Raw genomic sequence first — 21,582 nt, 5'->3', positions numbered from 1 at the left:
CTCTATATTTTTGAAATCGACTTACATAAAATTATTTCAAGTCTTCCTTAATAAACTTAAGATGCGATTTTTTATATTTTTAAAACCGATTTACATAAATTATTGCAAGTCTACCTTACCTAATTAAAACTGTTTTTCAAGCACTAATATATAAAGGAAACGAATCATAAGACCAATTAGACCATGAGCCAAAATCCTCAAAGCTTTTATATCCTTGAGCCAAAATCCCAAATCTTTATATTTGTGATATATCATATATGTCCATTTCATAAAAGTCAAACGACCCCTATTGCATTATTATTACGTGCCCCTCTCATCCCACATTTCGTCTCTAAACAAAACTTGTATGTTCATTGCATTTTTTGTAAATAAAAAGAGTGAGCTCTTATTTAAAAGGGTCACCTCAAGGCTGAAGAAAATCGGCCACCATATATAGTCATCCTTTTACAGGCAAAGAGATAAGCTAGCTAGCGCCGATGACCACCATCGCGGTGGCTGTTGACATCGGTGGTAATGGAGGTGGCAATGGAAGCAAACGCGCCGTTAAATGGGCGGTCGAAAATCTCTTGTCTCAAGCTGATCACTTTGTCCTAGTTCATGTCATGCCTACCATCACCCACATACCAACTCCATGTAATGCCTCTCTTCCTCTCATGAAATGAACATTTTTTTATTTAGTTTTATCTTAATCTACCAATATTATTATTCATCATTTAGAAAAGAAAAGAAAATTGGATTTATGTGGTTGATGGGTTTATGTCAATATGATCCAAACTAATTTTTGTACCAAAATTTAATCAAACTTTTTTTAGCTATGCATCATAATTTGTAGATCATTTGAGAATTTCCTTACAAAACCAAAATATTGTTAAAATCCTTATTGTTGACTATTTCTTTCTCAAACTTGGCTTTTGATATGTAAACTAAATATTGTAATATGTGTATTTGTGATCAATACATTTTCATTATATCTTACATAAATTATACTTTCTATTCATAGCTTTTCATATTATGAAGAGTTGGTTGATCGAAGACTATAGAGCATTTCCTCTGTTTTTTTATTTTATTTTATTTTATTTTTTTAAAATATAATGTTTTTTCCTCTTTGGGATGTTTTGATTTTTTTTATTTTTTTTTTTTCTATTTTGTGTGTGTTAGTCATTTTTTTTTCTCCCCGCATCACATACAATGACGCATTTCACATGGATATGTTGTAAGGGGGCATTGTTGTAATTGGCATTTTCGAACTTTTTTGTATTAAAAAAACTCTCTGTCCCGTTTTATTTGCTACATCAACTGAAATCACAAAAAAATCCCCCACAAGACTCATGAGAAAAGGGAAAATGAGTGGGTGAATGTGAGTTCAAATTTTAGAGAAAAAGTAAAGATGAAAACTTATTGCTCGTATGAAAATGTGGTAAATAAGAAAGAGAAAAGGCTTAAAAGAAAAATGTCGCAAATAAAAAGGAACAGATAAAGTACTCGAAAATTCTAGAAAAGCTATGGATCGATTGAATTCTTATACAATGCATTTGGAATCCCAAATTCTAACACTTGCACTTGAAAAAAACTAGAAGTATTTCTTAATCTCTTGCTGATTATTTTATCTCATATTTCAGCCGGAAATAGTATCCCAATCACAGAGTTAGACACAAAAGTTGTGGCAAAGTACATGGAGGATGTTAGAGAAAAATCTCAAGCAGTGTTCCTGCAATACAGAAGACTCTATAAACCAGGCGAGGTAGTGTTTCCTAGCTTAGTCTCCTTCTGATGTCTGATTATTTCCAAACGGAGGAAGTAGATGATAATCATTCCATTATTGTAGTAAATGTGAAGTTGTGACATATCCATTAGCATTAAAATGTTGAACTCATATATTTTTCAGATGCAGTTTGAGACTTTGCTGATAGAGTATGACAACATTGCTGCTGGACTTGTCGACTATATACTGAAGGCGAATGTCAGAAGCTTAGTTCTGGGGTCTGAATCACTGAATCGCTTTTGGAGGTAAACACGGCTTCAGAACTAATTATTAGTTAGTGATCTTAGCTCATATTACACTCTTTATTGATCAAATGGTTACTACTGAGGTCCAGAGTTATAGCATTTGATTGCAGTTTTCCTGTCATCAATGTCTGTATGTTCTGTAAGCTAACAGTTTCGAGCATTTTGATTGTCAGGAGGATAAAAGGCCATGGAATACCACAACTTGTGCTAAAAAATGCACCTGATATTTGTGACATATTTGTTGTATCTAAACGAAGAGTGAAGACTAAAGTTGCTAGTTCAATGACCACAAACGGTATGTGTTTTACTTCTTTTTCTTACGAAAATGCTAGGGTGATCTTGCTGCATCTGTAATCCTCCAGAGGTAAATTTAACTGACATCAGACTGTGTCAACAGAAACCGGTGGGAATAAATTACCTATAGTGGTGACGACAGGGCAGACACCTCTACACTCTTCCTCATCAGTTGAGCCTAGTACAGGATACTCACAATCAGAATTTAGTCAATCAATCTCTTTATCAGATGTACGTCGAGGGTCTAACAGTAATGAAATCAATGCTCGAAGCAATACTAGTCATAGCTCCACGACTTCTGCCTACACAGATGCTTCCTCAATCGGACAAATGTCCACTGCTGATACTCTTGTGTCTTATGAGCAGGTGTGTTTTTTTTGTGATTCTTCTCAGGATAGTTGTTACTCGTCTTTCTTCTGCACCTTTTGTTCTCAAGATTGTTCTGAACTGTTCTCATACTGTATATTTTACTGTCAATTTGTTGCAGTTTGACTTGCATAATGATGTAGAACAACTGCGATTAGAGTTACAAACTACCCTTGCTTTGTATAATCGAGCTTGTGAAGATCTAGTCCATGCTCAAAAGAAGGTAGGAGTCTGATTTTTGACACAGCAGTTACATACTTTTCCATCATATATATTTAACTTTGCACTACTAAATTACACGCCGTGTTAAAAAGCTGAAGTCTACTGCACTTATCAGCATCAGGGGAAAATGATTATGTGCTAAAATTTGCAGGTACGAATTCTTTCCTCGGAATGTGTTGTGGAAGCAGAGAAGATAAATGCTGCTACAGAACGAGAAGAAACCATGAAGAAAATTGCTGAGCAAGAAAAAATGAAGCTATTGCGAGCTGAAAAAGATGCTCAAGCAGCTAAAAATTTACTAGCCAAAGAATCTTATGAAAGGCAGGTAGCAGAACTCAATGCTTTGAAAGAGTTCAAGGAGAGACAAAAAATTGTTGACGCACTCATTTCAAATGAAAGGAGAATTAGAAGGTACACACCAGATGAAATTAGAGTGGCAACAGAAGACTTTTCGGAGAAGAAAATTATTGGTGAAGGTGGCTATGGTAAAGTTTATAGAGGTACGCTTGATCACACACCGGTTGCAATAAAGGTGCTTGAGCATGATGCAACAGACAAGAAGGAAGAGTTTCTCAGAGAGGTACGTCTCCCCTTTTGTTTCGCCCCATATTACAAAAGACGAGAGAAAATAACCACCTTATAAGCTTTTTTTGGGTTTGTAAAAGGTCAAAATTTCCACCTTCATAGATTGCACAGACCCATTTTCATATTTTCTCAATAACTTAAAATTTTCGAATGTGTTTGCATCAACTCCTTTCTATATACCGGTTGCCCCTGCAAAGTCTCATGATGTTCTGCATAATCTTCTGCAGATCAGAATTTTGAGCCAACTATGCCATCCAAACATTGTGTTACTACTTGGAGTATGTTCTGAAATGGGCTGCCTTGTGTACGAGTACATGGAAAACGGAAGCTTAGAAGAGCTTATATTCCGCCAAAAAGGAAGATCACCTCTTCCTTGGTTTGCCAGATTCCGTATAGCCTTTGAAATTGCTTGTGGCCTTGCATTCTTACATCGCAGAAAACCTGAACCCATTGTACACCGTGATCTCAAACCAGGGAATATCCTGTTAGGAAGAAACTATGTGACTAAAATCAGTGATGTTGGGTTAGCCAAACTTGTATCTGATAACATTCCAGATTCAGTTACAATGTTTGGTAACTCCTTGCTTGCCGGAACCCTATACTATATCGATCCAGAATATCAAAGAACTGGTACTGTCAGACCAAAATCAGACCTGTATTCTTTTGGGATAATACTTCTTCAGTTATTAACAGCTCGAAGTCCAAATGGGCTTTTATTGGTCATGGAGAACGCGATTGCTAGTGGTTCCTTGCCGTATATACTAGATGATTCCATTAAGGACTGGCCACTTGCAGAGGTAGAGGAGTTGACTAAGCTTGCATTAGAATGTTGTAAGCTCAGATGCAGAGATAGACCAGACCTTGAAACAGTTGTTCTTCCGGTTCTGAGGAAACTTGCTGATGTTGCTGATGCTAGTATGAAAGTCGAACGAAACAGCATTTTTGCACCCAGTCACTACTTCTGCCCTATTCTTCATGTAAGTTTCATTCTCCGAATTCTCCTTCTTTTTTGCTAGTTGACATAAAAGCTTTGATGAATGCTACATACTTAGCAAAATTTTGATAGAAAACTCTGCATGAAAGCGCCCTTAATTGGGGCTCTAACTGTAAAATGGTCTGAGACAGTAGTCTTCTGTATTCTCAACAGCATCCATTGACAAGAGCAACGAGCTAATAGCTTAAACAGAAACATTTTCAAGCACAAGCACTTTAACAAAACAGCTATAAACTCCGTATTAGATCATCATTGAGCCTTCTGTGTCATGTTGCAGGAAATCATGGATGATCCACATGTTGCAGCAGACGGATTTACATATGAGCGTAGAGCAATAGAAGCATGGCTCGAAAGGCATGACATTTCTCCAGTGACTAAGCAAAAAATGACTCATTTTAATCTTACTCCCAACATGACCTTGCTTACCGCCATACAAGAGTGGAAATCTCGTTTGGCTTCTACACATCCCTGACGAAGAAGGTGAACCCGTTAATGACTGTATAGCTTTCGCAAAGATTTGAGTTTTATTCTTTGGGTTTCCTTTTCTACCATCAACTTTTTTTTTTACTTTCATCCTCATTTATATACATACCTTAATGTATATACGAGTAGCTGGTTGAACCGCAATAGTAGTTGTATCACATAATTCGGAGAAAAATCTCCATGTCCAGCTGCTCTTCTTACAGAACTTTTAATGAGTGTATATACATACTTTGTACATTTACAAGTATTGAACGAGTTTGAAGCAATCACTTGACTTATGCTTCGATTTTTTTTGTTATGCTAAGTCTTTGCACTATGAAAAGAAAGCATTTGCAGAGAGTAACTAGTTATGTCTAACTTCAAAGGTTGCATCATTTTATCATACAAACAGTTTAAGAATTCAGACTATCATAGACTGTAAGTACTCTAAGTAGGGTTTATGTTTACCTGACCACTAATAGTTGCGTTTTAACGGTGTTGAATCATCTAAATTATACGAGGAAACCATCCCTCAGATTAAAAAAAAAATCAAAAATAATGGCGCTTTCTTTTCAACCCCCTAGTACAAGGCATGATTGCATTAGTTGTATAGTTAACCAATTTGATCAGTTCAAAATTTATAAACTAAGTTTGGTAAAACATAGCTAATACAGTAACTAAAATTTCTCTAGTGTAAAATGACATATAAATAAGACGTACTCGTATAACTCAATGCACAAACAACCAAGTCCGAAAATTCATTGTCATCTCGGTGCCTACAAAGGACTTCATTGCTCTTCAAACATGATTACACACAATACAGTAGGCATGAAATTACCCTACATCAGAATCTTAAGAGAACATTTGACAGCCAAACTATACTATATACTCGCAACAATCATAAAGTTGTATTAACACAACTGATAGTCATCTTCTACTTCTGATTTACAATCTATAATTTGGACAAGCTAACTGTAATCAAAATTACCACAGCTCTTAAGTGAGCGGCGAACAATGAATCCATGACTTCAATCTTCATGAATCAGTTTAACAATTGACTATACTAACTATATATAAGAAAAGAACTAATTATTAAGTCAAATAAATTTGGTTGGATTTTTATTTATTCCTATGCTCCTCGTATAAGAACTTTATCCATTGAAGTCTTGAGTAGTCATCCGGTATGCCATGAAGAATTGTCCTCTTTTGAGGATCCTCAATTAAGGTGCATGCAAAACAGAATTCAGGGCTACCAGGGACTAACCCGGGCATAGACACTATCTTTGCTAGAGATTCAACGAGTGTATGAGAAGAATCAACCAACTTACGTGCTTCAAGAGTCATTAACTCCATAACTTTGATATTCCTATCAGTAACAGCTTTCCCCATAGAATCAAGCTTCTCCATCAGCATTCTAGCACCTACTGCTGTGGCAAGTTCAGTCCTACAGCTCTTAAGACTTTCTGAAGCACCATTCTCGAAAGCTCTTTTGCTACCACTTCCACTTCCCTGTCCTCTACATTGAAGGGGAGTTGGAGAAGGAATTGGGGTATGGTCATTATGAGGCTCTTGTTGTTCCATATCATCTAGGCTGCAGTTAAAAGCAGTATTCTCACTTATTTCATCATCACAGTTGTATGGTGCATCACCGACATTCAAACTTGGGGGTGAAGGGATAGAAACTGCTTCCTTTTCACATTGAACACCTTGTGAACAATCGATGACCGGAGTATGACTATACAATCCTTGATCAACTGAAACTCCAAATAGTTGTTCCATCTTGTTTTCAAGTTCGGGTTCAATCCCTTCATCTTTAAATGCTCTGAAATGCATATTTTCCTATAAAGAAAGGTTAATGGAATCAAACTTTTTTTCTACTAGGAGCTAAATTAAACTTATTTCACCAATTTTCTAAAATTGAAGTGATGAAATTAAATAAGTAATGGTAAAGGAACTAACCTCAATCTTTTTCTTCCACCAATCCTCACTAGCAGTTATAGTTCCTTTTTCATGATCCCAGTCCAAACCCATTTCTTCTCCTTTCAATGCTTTCCAAAGGCTCCATCTACTTCTCATCCAATCCCACTTGTTTTTAAGTTTGTTTCTATCGTAGGCTAAGTTTGTCCTTTTTCGAAACTCTACCTCGAGTGTTTTCCATGGCATTCTTCGACACATCATAGCACCATGTTTTCCCTTTCCTCTTTCAGCATATTTGATACACAAATCACAAAATAGGTGTAAATTTTCTTTGGACCAATTAGCCCGACTCAAATCTTTGCCCCCAACTTCATTGTCTCTTTTCTTCTTCGATGCCATCTAAGTTTAGATAAGATACAAAACACATTTAACATGTCCTTTCTTTAAAAAAAACAAAAACAAAAATCACATGTAATCTATCACACGGCCACATAATTTTTTTATGGTATAAGTTACTACTCCCTCCGTTCCCTTTTGTTCTTTACGTTTAAAATTATGTGCGGTTATTTAGGAAAATTGATAAAGTGAGTACATTCAATCATTTTTGTCATCGTAATTCATCGGGAGATGGTAAAAGGGACTATTACTACCAAAGAATGAAAAAGAAAAGGTTGAAGAGCAGAGCGAAAGTAATAATTAACATTGAAATTAGTACTTCATCCACTATAAAATTGGAAAAAAGTACACTATCACATGCAAAATTGAGGACAACATGGGATATTAAAAAATAAAGCAAGGGTAAACTTGTCCAAATTTTATGTCTTAAAATAGAAAAATCTTAAATGTAAAGAATAAATAGGAATACCCAAAATGAAAACGTAAATAACAAATGGGGACATAGGGAGTAGCTTTTAAAAGTCAGATGAGAAAGTTACTAAAGCAACAATAGAAGTAAGGAAAGCTCCAATATACCACAAGAATGCAATTATGAAGCAAAAACACTTAGCAAACATGAATAACAAAATCTAGATATTTGGTGGAATCCATTCATGCCCTCTATTGAAAAAAAAAAAACACACACACACACACACACACACATCATTCTACTCAAGTATTACCCTCATGGGCATATGGTTTTGGTAGGTGGCAATAAACTTTTTAAATGTGAGTATGAAAGAAAGTATCATGTCAATGTTCTTGGTAATGCAATCTCATCCCTTACATGCTTCTTCATAAAATGTTATTAACACCAAATACCACGTCCCAAGTGGTAATTGGTTATCAATAGTAATGAAAATTCATGATGAAAAATATTATGGGGTAAGTACCATTAACATGGGCATTGGCATGGGATTACATCTACATACAAAATCATTTTCTCAACTTTTATTACAACCTACTAAACAATCCATAAAACAACAAATCAAGCTACTTTACATATTGGTTGAACAAAAATTGGGATCATCCCTTACATGCTTCTTCATAAAATGTTATTAACACCAAATACCACGTCCCAAGTGGTAATTGGTTATCAATAGTAATGAAAATTCATGATGAAAAATATTATGGGGTAAGTACCATTAACATGGGCATTGGCATGGGATTACATCTACATACAAAATCATTTTCTCAACTTTTATTACAACCTACTAAACAATCCATAAAACAACAAATCAAGCTACTTTACATATTGGTTGAACAAAAATTGGGACTTGCTAACCAACAATACGTGAAAAATAAGGGATGGAATTATTTGGGACTGCAAAGAGTTTTAGAAGAGTTTATTTGTAATAATATTATATTGTATAAGTGGTAAAGTGGAGCTTATTTATTTTAATAAAAAAAAATGATGACTATGAAAGAGAGAATGTGAGAGAGTGTCAATTATTTTATATAGTAATTTAAGTGACGACCTTGAGAAAGAATTTATACAATATTAAGTAATAAGTAGGGATTATAGAAAGAGAGAGAATTCTGTCCAAAAAAAAAAAAAAAATGGAAAGAGAGAAACAATTGAAAACAAATGGTTGAAGACTTGAAGTTACCCAATTTAGTAATAATACATGTATTTTGAAATAGACAAATAAAGCAAGTAATGCATTTATTTTGGAACAGCAGGAGTATTACCTAACAAAACTCAATAAATTTACATAATTTCAACCAAGGAGCATCCATGCACTTTAAATTTATTTATTCCTTCTTTTTTTTTTCATTTACATAGATGCTTCTTATCAATACTTGATTCCAGGACTAACTAGAAACAAAGGATGAAGCCACTACTTACACCTAGCTCCTAAATTCCTTGCAGGAAATTAATCAAAGTCCAAACACTCCCAAACTACTCTAAAATTCTAAAGTATGATACCAAAGACTAGACTTAGCCCGGAGTAATATATCCACCTCAGTGCACACTATATATATAGCACACCTGCTATAAAAGTTGGAGATGTCCTACAATCATGTATCCAGTACTCATATAATAGATTTTACTCGATTGTTTGGGGTAATTATAAAATTCAGCTAATACCAATTAAGATATTGGGCTTACTTCTAAGTACAGAATAATAATTAAACGTATAGACACACAGGATGTTTGGTCAAATCAAGATAGACTAATGGGTTTGGGACCATTACATCCACACTTCTATAATGGATAGTTGAGCTTAAAAAGAAATCAAAATCCTGCTTAATGGGATACATCATAAACCATTAAAACCAAAAGTATCCCAAAAACCATGCACCTCTTTAAGTGAGGGTGAGGAGAATATTTATCTTCAACATTCAATCTAACAAGATCTGATGTAGTGTGGAGCAAGTAAAAAAATCACACTTGGATCTTTATGCATAGACTTCTATTATGATTCTAGAATCTCATATTTTTAGTATCAAATCCCGACAATAAAAGCATGATTTTAGTAGCCTAAGCATTAACTATTTGATCACTACACGCATAACAGCTTAACAATTTATTTAGCGAACTTAATAAACTACTTCATCAGACAAGCATTAAAAGTTTAATCTTCTTACTCAAAATTGCAACTTGGCAAGTATGTTTTACGTCACACACGTGCCAATATTTTACTAACCAATAAGAAGATACTCTGAGATCTTGTAAGAAAATTTCAATTTTAGGCACAAGGAAAATAGAGGTATTAAGATTATGCTCTCCTAACCTTATTTTCACTTATTTCAAGTCTCTTAAGTTTAGATAAGATAAGATATAATAAGATAAGTGATAATAATTTCAGCATATAATAAGGCTAATAACTTAAAATAAGATAAATACTTCCTCCGTTCCCCTAATATTGCAACAATTACTATTCTAGGATGTTACGCAAATATTACAACTAGAATCTGAAAAGACACACCTAGGAGTTAGGGGTCATGCGTCTTTTGTGATCTGGGCGAGGCGGTTTTGATGATCCACAGCTAAGTTGCACAGGCGTACTAAGGCACACCCTAGAGGCACACAAAGATTTTTTTCAAAAAAAAAATTTATTGTTTATTACATGCTAGTAAGGCGCTCCTTAAGTGCATGGAACTCTGAAATGCCTGGGCGCCTTTAGCCTTTTTCCTCATCAAATGGGTCTATGTCTTTGTTTCTCTCTATCTCTCTCCTCATCTTAATGTCAATACACACCTCCCTTGTTGCAATATTAGGGGGGCAAGGGAAGGTATAATGGTTGATAAGTTCAAATAAGCTAAGATAAGGCAAGAGCTAATATGTTCCAATAAGGTCTAATAATGCCCAAAAAGAGAATAATACGATAGACGATAAGACAAGGGCTAATAAGTTCAAACAAGAGTTAATAAGTTTAGATAAAATAAGAGCCAAAAAGTTTTATGAGTAATAAGATATGTTCAAGGCCACTAAGATAAGATAAGTGAATTTCAAGTGAAGAGAGCACAACCTAAGGCAATATTAGAAGAAACCAAAACTAAGATGATGAGCTAGAATAATCGAATACACTTAGTTTCAAATAATTTTGTCCTAACTAGAAAAAGAAAATCACAACAATCTAGGGCCATGTCATCACAAACTAGAAATGACTTTGCAACTTTTGGTTAAAAAAAATTCAAGACTATGGAATTTGATTGACAACTAACAACTTGCTTCAAACATCCTACTCAGTGGCTACTCCATATAGTTTTCTTTTTCTGCCATTCGTTTTTATGTTAAATCAGTGCCTTAATAGTTCATAAGAAAGCCTGATTACAACAATCTTTTCTAAAATTAGATCTGATATTGGAGATACACACACTTCAGCGCAAAAACACTAAATTACAAAACACAAAGGAAACAACAACAACAACAACAAAAACAACAACAACAACAACAACAACAACAACCAAAAAAAAAGATGGAAGGAAACAGAAAAAACTAAGAAAATCCTCACATATAGAGCTATCAATTGAGTCAGGTGTACATTCCTTATCTACAGCAATAATTTCTGAAACAAACCTCAAAAAAAGATTTAAATCCCGAGACAAGAAAGCAAACCTTAAAATATTACTTGACATAGTGTTGTGCCAATGCACCATATGTTGGGGACCTAAATCATCATTTGACATAAAATACAACTTTTTATAATTAACATGACCAAGTCTTAAAGCCATAGTGAAGAGTTGTCATTAACAACATACACAGTATCTTTAAAAGCATTACAAATACTTAATTTAAACATAACATCACACAAATATCCAAGTCTTACAAATTGTGAAACTGACCACCTTTAGACAAATTAAACTTATTCGACTCAAACACCATTTAAAATCCTAAACGATTCAAGAAAGCACCGGACACTAAATTTCACCTATGTTCTGGTCAATTTGTAAGACTTGGAAATATGTGTGATGTTATGTTTAAATTAAGTATTTGTAATGCTTTTAAAGATACTGTGTATGTTGTTAATGACAATTTCTCACTATGGCATTTAAGACTTGGTCATGTTAATTATAAAAAGTTGTATTTTATGTCAAATGATGATTTAATTCTCCAACATATGGTGCATTGGCACAACACTATGTCAAGTAATATTTTAAGGTTTGCTTTCTTGTCTCATGTTTAAATCTTTTTTTGAGGTTTGTTTCAGAAAATTATTGTTATAGATAAGGAATGTGAAATTAAGAGATTTGGCTAAACTAAAAACTAAACTTGTCCCTTGCTTAGCACCTTAGCTGTAGAGTCATTGCCCATATAGAGAATCTCTCCATCATCAACCTCCATGAAAGTCTTGTACAATGATCTATCTTTGCATACATGCCTCAATGCTCATGAATCAATGTACTAGCTAGTACACAATTGATTTACGAAATCATACACACATACTCCATAAATGAATTAAATGAAATTTGTGCACAAGAGTTACCTTGGGATTGGCTATTATTGTCTTTCCCACTTTGAGTCTTTTTCTTGCTCAATTTCTTCTTCCAGATTGTAGGATCCTTCTTAAAATGATTGGATTTTCCACAAACCTAAGAAGCACATGATATTTGACTATCACCACTTAATTTAGGCTTTTTCCTTTTTTGTTTATATGAGTTATATCCCCTTTTCTTCTCATTGGACTTACCATCCTCCACCATGTTAACGGTAGTAGAAGTAAGATTTACCTCCTTTTGTCCTTCTTGAATTCGAATTTCTTCATTAATTCGAATGTGGGAACATAATCCATCAAGATTAATATCATCATTTCTATGCTTTAAGGCATTCCTAAAGTCTTTCTAAGAGGATGGTAATTTGTCTATTATAGAAGATACTATAAAGGTCTCGTCAAGATTAATTTCATGTTGCACAAGACAACCTAAAATCCTTTGAACCTCATGATATTGTTCCAGAGTGGCATACTATCAACAAACTTAAATTGTTAAATTCACTAACAAGGAATTTCTTACTAGATGCATCCTTGGCCATATATTTAGACTATAAGTCATCCCAAAGCATTTTAGCGAATCATGAAACAAATAATATCAAACAACTCATTTGACATACAATTAAGGATGTGCCCACGACAAATGTAGTCATTATTCTCCCACTTGTTCTTTTTCCTAGTAGCCTCCAAGGTCTCGTTTTCCTCCTCTTCAGGAATGTGAGAACATATGCCACAACAAGTGATGTCAAATTGTCAACAAAAACATCCATCTTCAAAAATATACTCCTTTAAACTTGTCCACTTTTTGAAAATTTGATGTCAATTCTTTCACACTCAAATACGACAAATTCGACAAGTTTAAAGGATTAGATATTCAAAGATGGCACAAAAAGATACACTTTCTATTGACATCACTTGTAATGACATATGTTCTCAATCTTCTCCTTCTCCTTCTCCTCATATTCTCGAAGCCAACAGAGGAGGAAAACGAGACATTGGAGGCTACTAGGAAACGGAACAAGTGGGAGAATGATGACTACATTTGTTGGTGGCACATCCTTAATTGTATGTCAAATGAGTTGTTTGATATTATTTGTTTCATGATTTCTCTAATATGCTGTGGGATGACTTGAAGTCTAAATATATGGTCGATGATGCATTTAGCAAGAAATTCCTTGTTAATTTATGTAACAATTTTAAGTTTGTTGATAGTAGGCCGATCATGGATCAATATCATGAGGTTCAAAGGATTTTAGGGAGTCTTAGGCAACATGAAATAAATATTGATGAGACCTCTACAGTATCTTCTATAATAGACAAATTACTTTCCTCGGGGAAAGACTTTAAAAATGCCCTAAAGAACAAAAAAGATGATATTAATCTTGATGGATTAAGTTCTCACATTCGAATCGATTAATCCGAATTCAAGAAGAACAAAAGGAGGTAAATCCTAATTCTACCACCGTTAACCCGATGAAGGATGGTAAGTCCAATGAGAGGAAGAGGGGATATGACTGAAACAAACAAAAGGGCAAAAAGCCTAATGTAAGTGGTGACGGTCAAAAATCACGTGCTTGATGGGTTTGTGGAATATTGGTCATTTTAAGAAGGATTATACAATCTGGAAGTAGATATTAAGCAAGAAAAAGACTAAAGGTGGGAGGGAAAGGCGATGTTAGTCAATCCCAAGACAATCAAGGTAACTCTTGTCACAAATTTCATTTAATTCATATGCTCGGTAGGGCGACCGTTTTTTTCATGTTATTTGGTGTTTTTTTGCTCTTGATAAAAAATATGTTAATCACATATGATGAACACACATTTAGAGAAAATCCATTTTTATTTACCCTTGAAAACCTTTAGGCTTCTAGTTACCATCATCATAATTTACCAAAATTTTGATTATATTAGATCACAAACATACTGCACACACTGTTGTGATTGTATTCGTTGTATCTCCTAGTAATTTCGTGATACCTAGTGTGTAAATTAGAGTTAAAATATTACTTTGAGATAGTGATTTTGTTCACACTTCAAAGTGTTAAATTTGTCCATTTTTGTGACCCTATCAATCAATTCCCCAACATCACATACCCAAGGACCCAACCAAACACAAAGGTATGACAATAACTCAATGTAGCACCTTCACATAGAAGGCAATAATCAAACAAACCTTAATGAGATACTATGTACTTCGTAACTAACCTTAATGATATACTAAGTAATTCATGGAACCGGGGGATTCGTAACTAACCAATCTTAATGACATATGAAATTCTTCGTATTTTACTTTTGCACTAGTAAACAATACAACATCAAATCGAAAGGACCAAAGTATTCACTTAACTAACCAACCGAATGACCACAAATCTTATAACTTTCTCCTAGTACCAACAAAGCATCAAATAGAAAACCTATCAAATTTTATAAAATATAGATAAGCTCATGTAAGACATTCTTAATCTTAACCCAAATTGCTTAGTCTAACACACTTCCCTTGAATTTCGATTTCGTTGAGGCCAAATTCAAGCTTATTTTACCACATTATCCACCCACTGATTCACTAAACATCTAAAGCATAGTTATAATAACAGAACAATTTCTTGAATAACCACACCAATTACCAAGTAAATTCATTAAACCTTCAAAAGGGTAGTACTTCTAATAATAATCAATTAATCACAAAACATTGATCATTTCTACAACCCATCACACAATAAATTCATGCGATTTTTTTAAGAAAAAAGGAAAATAATATAACAAAATAGAATTTTAATTTAATTAGCAATTGAACTATAAAACTGACCTGGAAAAGCGCAATACTTGGCCTTTTTTCATGCAATTTTTTTTCTAGGGAGAAACCGTTTTCACCTAATAAAGAGATAAAGGATGATTTAATGCTGTTAGAAACAGAGGTTGCAAGAAATTTTCGAAAAAAAAAAGGAAAATTACAGAAAAAATCAAACAAAAAATTGAAATTGAAAACAGAAAAAAAAAAAGGAAAAAAAAAAATCAGATCAACTAACCTACAGTTGATGAATTCAAAATTTGTAGCGATTTTGCAAAGTCGAATTTGCAGTTTGGTCGATGATATGATTTGGCAAAACCGTAGAAAGAGAGAAAATAGAGAATTTCTGAATTTGGGATTTGCCTACTTTGACTCTGTTAGTTCGTAGGTGGTTTAATTTTTAACTTAATTTTTATATTTTATTTTTATTTAATCACTTTTAAATTTGGAAGTGATGTTAATTTTCTTCCAAAAAAAGGTGATAATTCGGATCCTTAATTGGTATTAAGTTGACCCACAATTGGGACAGTTTTGGTCTTATGTGTCGACTCATTAGCACATTAAGTTGGTTATTTTCTACTTTTTCTAGTCATGGTAATTAAATTTGGCTGTTTGGATCAATGGCTTGTTCTCATACGATTATTTTCAGTCCAATCCAGTTCAGTTCTTAATTTCCTTCTCTTATAAAATATTCAGTCAATGAGAACAGGCCCCAAATCATATACATAAGGGTATGTTCACATTTACTAAATTGAGCTGAACTAGATTGAACTGAATAGAGCATAAATGAATATTTTATGAGAGGATGAAATTAGGAGCTGAACTGAATTGAACTGATTGGAGCTTAACTGAACAGAACTGAAATTAAGCTGAAGTGAACGGCCCTAAGTCAGGTTGTAGTAGGTCATGTCTTGTGACAGATCAAGTTGTAACTTGTAAGCTTGTAACAAATTGGGTGAAATTGGGTCCATTAGTAGCCATGACAAGTCATCAATTATTTCTTGTGTTAAATCAATGTTAGGTTAATTAGTTGATAGTGGGTGCCTGGGTGGGTTGTTTGTAAGTCGTGTCTATTACATGTCGAGTTGTGTTTAGGTCGTAGATCAAATCTAGGGACTTAGATATCAAGTCAAATCGGGTACAAGTTGATGTTAGATTAGGTTAAATGAGCTATTAGTTTGATGAAATAAATCACCAAATCACATGTGACTCATTCTATTCTCAAAGTTTTGACGTTACAAGGAAATCATATGATCATTACCAAGTCAAATTGTCAATGAAATTCCACCAATAAACTTGTATTTTTGATCCTAAATCTTCATAACCAAACTAATAGCACCTCTAAAATGTGTGTTTGACATTGACATAAATCATGGGAATAGTAATGAATTTATGGGTAAATTTTTATTTTTTTTATTTTTTATGTTCACTATATTTTATGTCTCCAACCTCATACATATGAATGTCTTCATAAATTTTCATTACCACTCAATACCATCATGTAAATGGTAATAGATGGTAACAAAAGTTTACAAAGAAAATGAGGGTATAGACATGACCACACATTACCAATTGTTTTATTTTGTTTTTTTTTTTTTTCTTAAAATGGTAACCTACGAGGGAGGGGCCCCCACCCTATCACAAGAATAGGGGCTATGAGGAGTCGAACCCCCATCACAGGAGGGGGGGGGGGGAGATGGAGGGACTAACCATCCCTCCATCCCCTCACTCCTCACACATAACCAATTGTTACCATTGGTAATGGCATACACATTTTATTTTTCACAAATTTACACATAGATTCATCACCATTCCCACAAGTTATAACCGTATATCAAACTTGGTGTTAATCAGTATAGCCACTATTACTAGAGTCTCTCCCAAGAGGCCAAGACTATGCTTTGGACTCTTCTTTAGACTAAGGACTAGATTAAGCCCCGAGCCACGCACGGGTTTTACAAAATTTTGTCACGACTTATAATGTTAGTTTCAAAGTCTATCAAAAGATAATCCTTAAATTTTTATATAAAATTAAAAAAAGTTTGAATCTAAATTTGTATTCAAAACTGAGCCCCAAATCTGAATTAGCCAAAGGATGAACCAGGAGAAATACCCCTCAAAAAAGAAATAGAATAATATTTTATACAATAAAAGATATGAAAAATATGTGCATAATTTTTTTAGGAAGTGAATTACAATCATGTGATTTGGTGAATATTCTTTTAAAGGAAATGAATCACAATCTAATATATATATATATAAAGGGGAGTTTTTTCTCTTAATATTTTTAAAATGCTACAATAGGATTATGCCACCTAATATACGATTAGTTAACGTGCCACGTAGGATTATAAATTATAGTTTATCCAATAAATAATTCAAGTGCCACATAAGCATTATTGACCAATGAGATTTTAATGGTTACATTAATTAAATACGAAATACTATCTTTTGAGATTAGGAATTTTATCTAATATTTTAAAACAAATACGGAGAAAATGATATATTATGTACAACTAATCTAATATATATATATATATGGGAGTTTTTTCTCGAGATTTTAGAGCGCCACGTAGGATTTTAATTTTTAAAAAATTATTAGAGCGCCACATAGGATTAATATTTTTATCTTTAGAGATTAGGAATTTTAAAACAAATATGGAGAAAATGATATATATATATATATATATATTATGTACAACTAATAAAATAACAAATGTAATCATATAAATATGAAAAATATTTTTTTAAAAAAAATAGATCAACCCGTGCATCGCACGGGCTTCATCTAGTACCCACTAAAATTGAGATTATTCAATAGTTAACGTGCCACGTAGGATTATAAATTATAGTTATATCCAATAAATAATTCAAGTGCCACATAAGCATAATTGACCAATGAGATTTTAATGGTTACATTAATTAAATACGAAATATTATCTTTTGAGATTAGGAATTTTATCTAATATTTTAAAACAAATACGGAGAAAATAATATATTACGTACAACTAATAAAATAACAAATGTAATTACATAAATATGAAAAATATTTTTTTAAAAAAAAATAGATCGAACCGTGCATCGCACGGGCTTCATCTAGTTATATACAGAAATGAACTTTTTTTTTTTTACAAAGTAAATTTAAAAAAAAAATATGGAGAGATAAAATAATACCAGAAAATGACACGTGTTATTCATGATGTCTGTTTTACTGTTTTAATATTATGCCATTGATAAGTTGGCTATTTGAAGTTGGGAGCTGATGAGTTGGGCCTACTTTAGTTTGGGCCATTTGCATTTTTTTTTTTTTTTTTTAATTTTATTTAATTTAATTTTTTTTTTTTTTTTTTTTTTGGTAACTCAACACTCTCAAGTAAACTCTAGTACAAAAATCCGTTTTTGAAAGAATTGGGTTCAAGTCTAACCCAATTTTTTTATATAAAAATCAATCCAGATTAATGGATTAGTTTATAAAGCACTTTGGACTAATTATATTGTGACAATAAACAATCCTGATTACTGCAGAGTACCTGCAATCCTGCATACAAGAAGTTGGCATTATTGATGCTTGAAAAGTTGAAAAATGTTTTAAATGAACACCAATTCTATAAAGTTATGCCAACTTGATGGGATAAACCCAGCTTGATCTAAACTCTACCTTAAACAGAAATAGTTGAAACACGAGTACTGTCGCTATAGTGTTGTTCTGTTTAGTATATCAACTTAAAAACCCAGGTATTCTAAATACAACTGATCGTTTAACTTATTTACAACCTGTATATCAAGTAATCAAAACAGAAAATTATGTATAATTCACAACTAGACTTGCGTGAATTCTAGTGCATTAGTATCTGGATCCCTAGTGAAAATTGCAGGTCTTCCAGATCGACTGAGGGTATATGGTATACCTGCCAGATTGAATACTTACAATCAGTAAAATTGTTTCCCTTGATCGCAGCAGAGGCTAAAAGTTTAATATCATTTAGGCATATTCCTGAATCAAAAGAGAAAGTATATAGCTACCTGCTCGGTCGAGGATATCCTTAAGCTTTGACAAATCCCGAATAGCAATACAAGTATGACGATCACGGCCGCCATGTTCAGGCCTCCCAGTCGATGGGTCAGGATTTGGAAGCTCCATCAAATGAATCATCTCCAAGCCAACCCACAGCCATGCACCCCTATAGGGAAGCTTGTCGTGTGGCCTAGCCTCATTTATCTCTAGACCTGCCAAGATATGGGCGTATTAAAGCATTGAAATGAAAATGAGACATGAAAATATTCCTTGGAAATATAGCAATATACGTACCTAGTATGTTCTGGTAAAAATCAAGTGATCTTTCAAGGTTTTCACAAAGAATGCCAACATGGTGCATACCAACTACTCCAAAATCTGTATCAATAGCTCCAACTCAGTACAGATGAGGCAACACCGAAAAAGAAAACTGTTTAAGAAACTACAGCAAACCAAAGGCAATTTGATTCGATTTACAAAACGCTTCATCTGACTATGACACAGTTTGAAGCAAAGGAAAATTAATTGTTGATAGACAAACAATGTTTTGAAAGAAAGGAGATTTTCTAAGGGAAAGTGCCAATTCGCTTCCTCATCACCCAAAGGGGGGAAAAGGAAAAGAAAAGGAAAACCTAGCTCGACAATCCCATTATAATAAGGTTTAACAGGCTAGAGATATCATGAACTTTGCTGAATAACTAACCGCAAACTTCAAACCTATGGTCGTATTCACTATACTAGTATACTGTGTAAATTTCCAATATAAAATCCTGAAGGAAGAGGATAAAGAACACAATTTTGAATTGTAGTGTATGATAAAATTTGAACCTACACTTCTTCAGACGTGTGCCTGCATGCTTATACTTATGTAAATGACATGACAATGCCTACCGGACTCTGGTGTATATATTCCACTATCTGTGCATGCTAGTAGGAAGACATACCATCCTTTTTATCAACCCCATGGGCATCCCTTTGAATAACATCGTTTTCAATGGAAGTAGCTCTTGATACTGAACATTTCCCAAAGCCTCTACCCCTTCTTACGATAGATGGGCTTGAAATTGATACTGATAAGATAGTGAGTGGATATTTCTCACCGTGATATATTCTCTGATATGGAGAAATCAACGATAAGCAAAAAAACACATAAATCAAGTGGTAGTAATAATTTATCAAGAAAAGCCGAACCATCACTAGACAAGTCCACAAATTAAAAATGTTTTTCCCAGAATCATCAACAATCCTTTAATCATTTAACACTTCCCATCATTGCACATTTCAATCAATTTGATTATTCTGATCATTGCACATTTGCGAAGAATTAATACCCAGCTATACTAGTCAAATTCAGCTTAAGAATCCAAACCATTTCAATCATTTAATCATTTAACACTTCCCATCATTGCACATTTCAATCAATTTGATTATTCTGATCATTGCACATTTGCGAAGAATTAATGCCCAGCTATACTAGTCAAATTCAGCTTAAGAATCCAAACTTGCATTGGCAACTTTTAGCATGGAAAAACAATCGGAAATTCGACGTGCTAGCTGGAGTAAATTGATATGGGATAAGAGGAGACACAGAGGTGATTGAATAATACATTTACTTCTAACTTTCTAAGATGTTTTCCAAACTCGAACTAATTATCTAAAGTTTTGCAAATAAAGGTTTAAAGTTTGGTGTTGGGCCAAATTTAGTGTACTAAGCATAATATCTCAAAAAACCTATCACAGGTAAGATTACAACAAATAATTCTTGAAATTAATTCCTGGATAAACTGAATTGTTCGAATTTTTTGAATAACCTTCTCAAGTTCTCATTAGCATATAATTCCGCAACAAATTTCATAAGCAGGAGTAAACCCAGAAATTAAACTATCCCAATCATTAACCCTAACCAACAATTATACCTAATTGGAACAATTGGGGCTTATAATTACAATTTCAAGCTGATGGCTTTTCAGCAACTAGATAAAAATTGAAAAGAAATTTTCGAAAATCCAAATTTTAATCTATAATTTTTTTCAGAATCGCAAGCAAGTATTTAAATTTGGATACTTGGATTCATCAATTAGGGAACATCAAAAATAAAAATAAAAAAAATATACACAAAATTAGCACATTATAATAATCACTAATGAGTTTAGATAAGAGTATTACCTTATTTGGAAGAGGAAAAGTGGGAGATGGAGTTAGCAAAGATGCCATTGACATAGTAAGCACCATTATAAAATTATAGAAATGTGTGTTTGATATTTGATGTTGTGTTTATTGCAATTAGTATTATATACTGCTGGAGTACTATAGATCATGATACTCCATACTCCCTCCGTCCCTAAATTATATTCTTCCTTTTTATTTTAGTATTTCAAAATTACATTCTTCTTTTCTATTTTTAGTAGGTTTTTTTTAGTAAATCAACTATCTTTTTCTGTTTTATATTTAACTAGTTCAAAACCCGTGCTATGCACGGTTTTACAATAATTTTTTACTATTTGTTTATTAGTAATTGTACAAAACGAATTATTAGAAGTACAAAAAAAAAAAAAAAAAA

General features: G+C 33.3%; 2 protein-coding genes and 1 pseudogene across 3 annotated transcripts; 1 reads left to right on the top strand and 2 right to left on the bottom strand.

Moving 5' to 3' along the window:
• The first annotated feature begins 476 nt into the window (after window positions 1-476).
• LOC145611423 (U-box domain-containing protein 34-like) lies at window positions 477-4,940 on the top strand (annotated as a pseudogene). Its single transcript, XR_014106379.1, has 10 exons — window positions 477-633; window positions 1,620-1,741; window positions 1,886-2,007; window positions 2,181-2,302; window positions 2,372-2,489; window positions 2,598-2,667; window positions 2,789-2,890; window positions 3,041-3,469; window positions 3,702-4,451; window positions 4,746-4,940. The product of XR_014106379.1 is annotated as a U-box domain-containing protein 34-like (transcript).
• Window positions 4,941-5,669: 729 nt separating this feature from the next.
• LOC145611424 (uncharacterized) lies at window positions 5,670-15,403 on the bottom strand. Its single transcript, XM_081666756.1, has 4 exons — window positions 15,246-15,403; window positions 15,026-15,090; window positions 6,890-7,246; window positions 5,670-6,769 (listed from the first exon to the last, which is right to left on the bottom strand). The coding sequence occupies exons 3-4, from the start codon at window positions 7,244-7,246 to the stop codon at window positions 6,050-6,052; spliced, it is 1,077 nt and encodes a 358-aa protein (XP_081522882.1). The 5' UTR covers window positions 15,026-15,090; window positions 15,246-15,403; the 3' UTR covers window positions 5,670-6,049.
• Window positions 15,404-18,591: 3,188 nt separating this feature from the next.
• LOC145611795 (uncharacterized) lies at window positions 18,592-21,274 on the bottom strand. Its single transcript, XM_081667162.1, has 5 exons — window positions 21,189-21,274; window positions 19,967-20,135; window positions 19,317-19,400; window positions 19,031-19,234; window positions 18,592-18,915 (listed from the first exon to the last, which is right to left on the bottom strand). The coding sequence occupies exons 1-5, from the start codon at window positions 21,252-21,254 to the stop codon at window positions 18,827-18,829; spliced, it is 612 nt and encodes a 203-aa protein (XP_081523288.1). The 5' UTR covers window positions 21,255-21,274; the 3' UTR covers window positions 18,592-18,826.
• Between the last annotated feature and the right edge of the window lie 308 nt (window positions 21,275-21,582).

Source organism: Chenopodium album, chromosome 24 (genome assembly GCF_948465745.1).
Source record: "Chenopodium album chromosome 24, dcCheAlbu1.1, whole genome shotgun sequence".
NCBI lineage: Eukaryota > Viridiplantae > Streptophyta > Magnoliopsida > Caryophyllales > Amaranthaceae > Chenopodium > Chenopodium album.
Note: the sequence above shows the minus strand (reverse complement) of the source record. Positions and strands in the feature narration are given on the sequence as shown.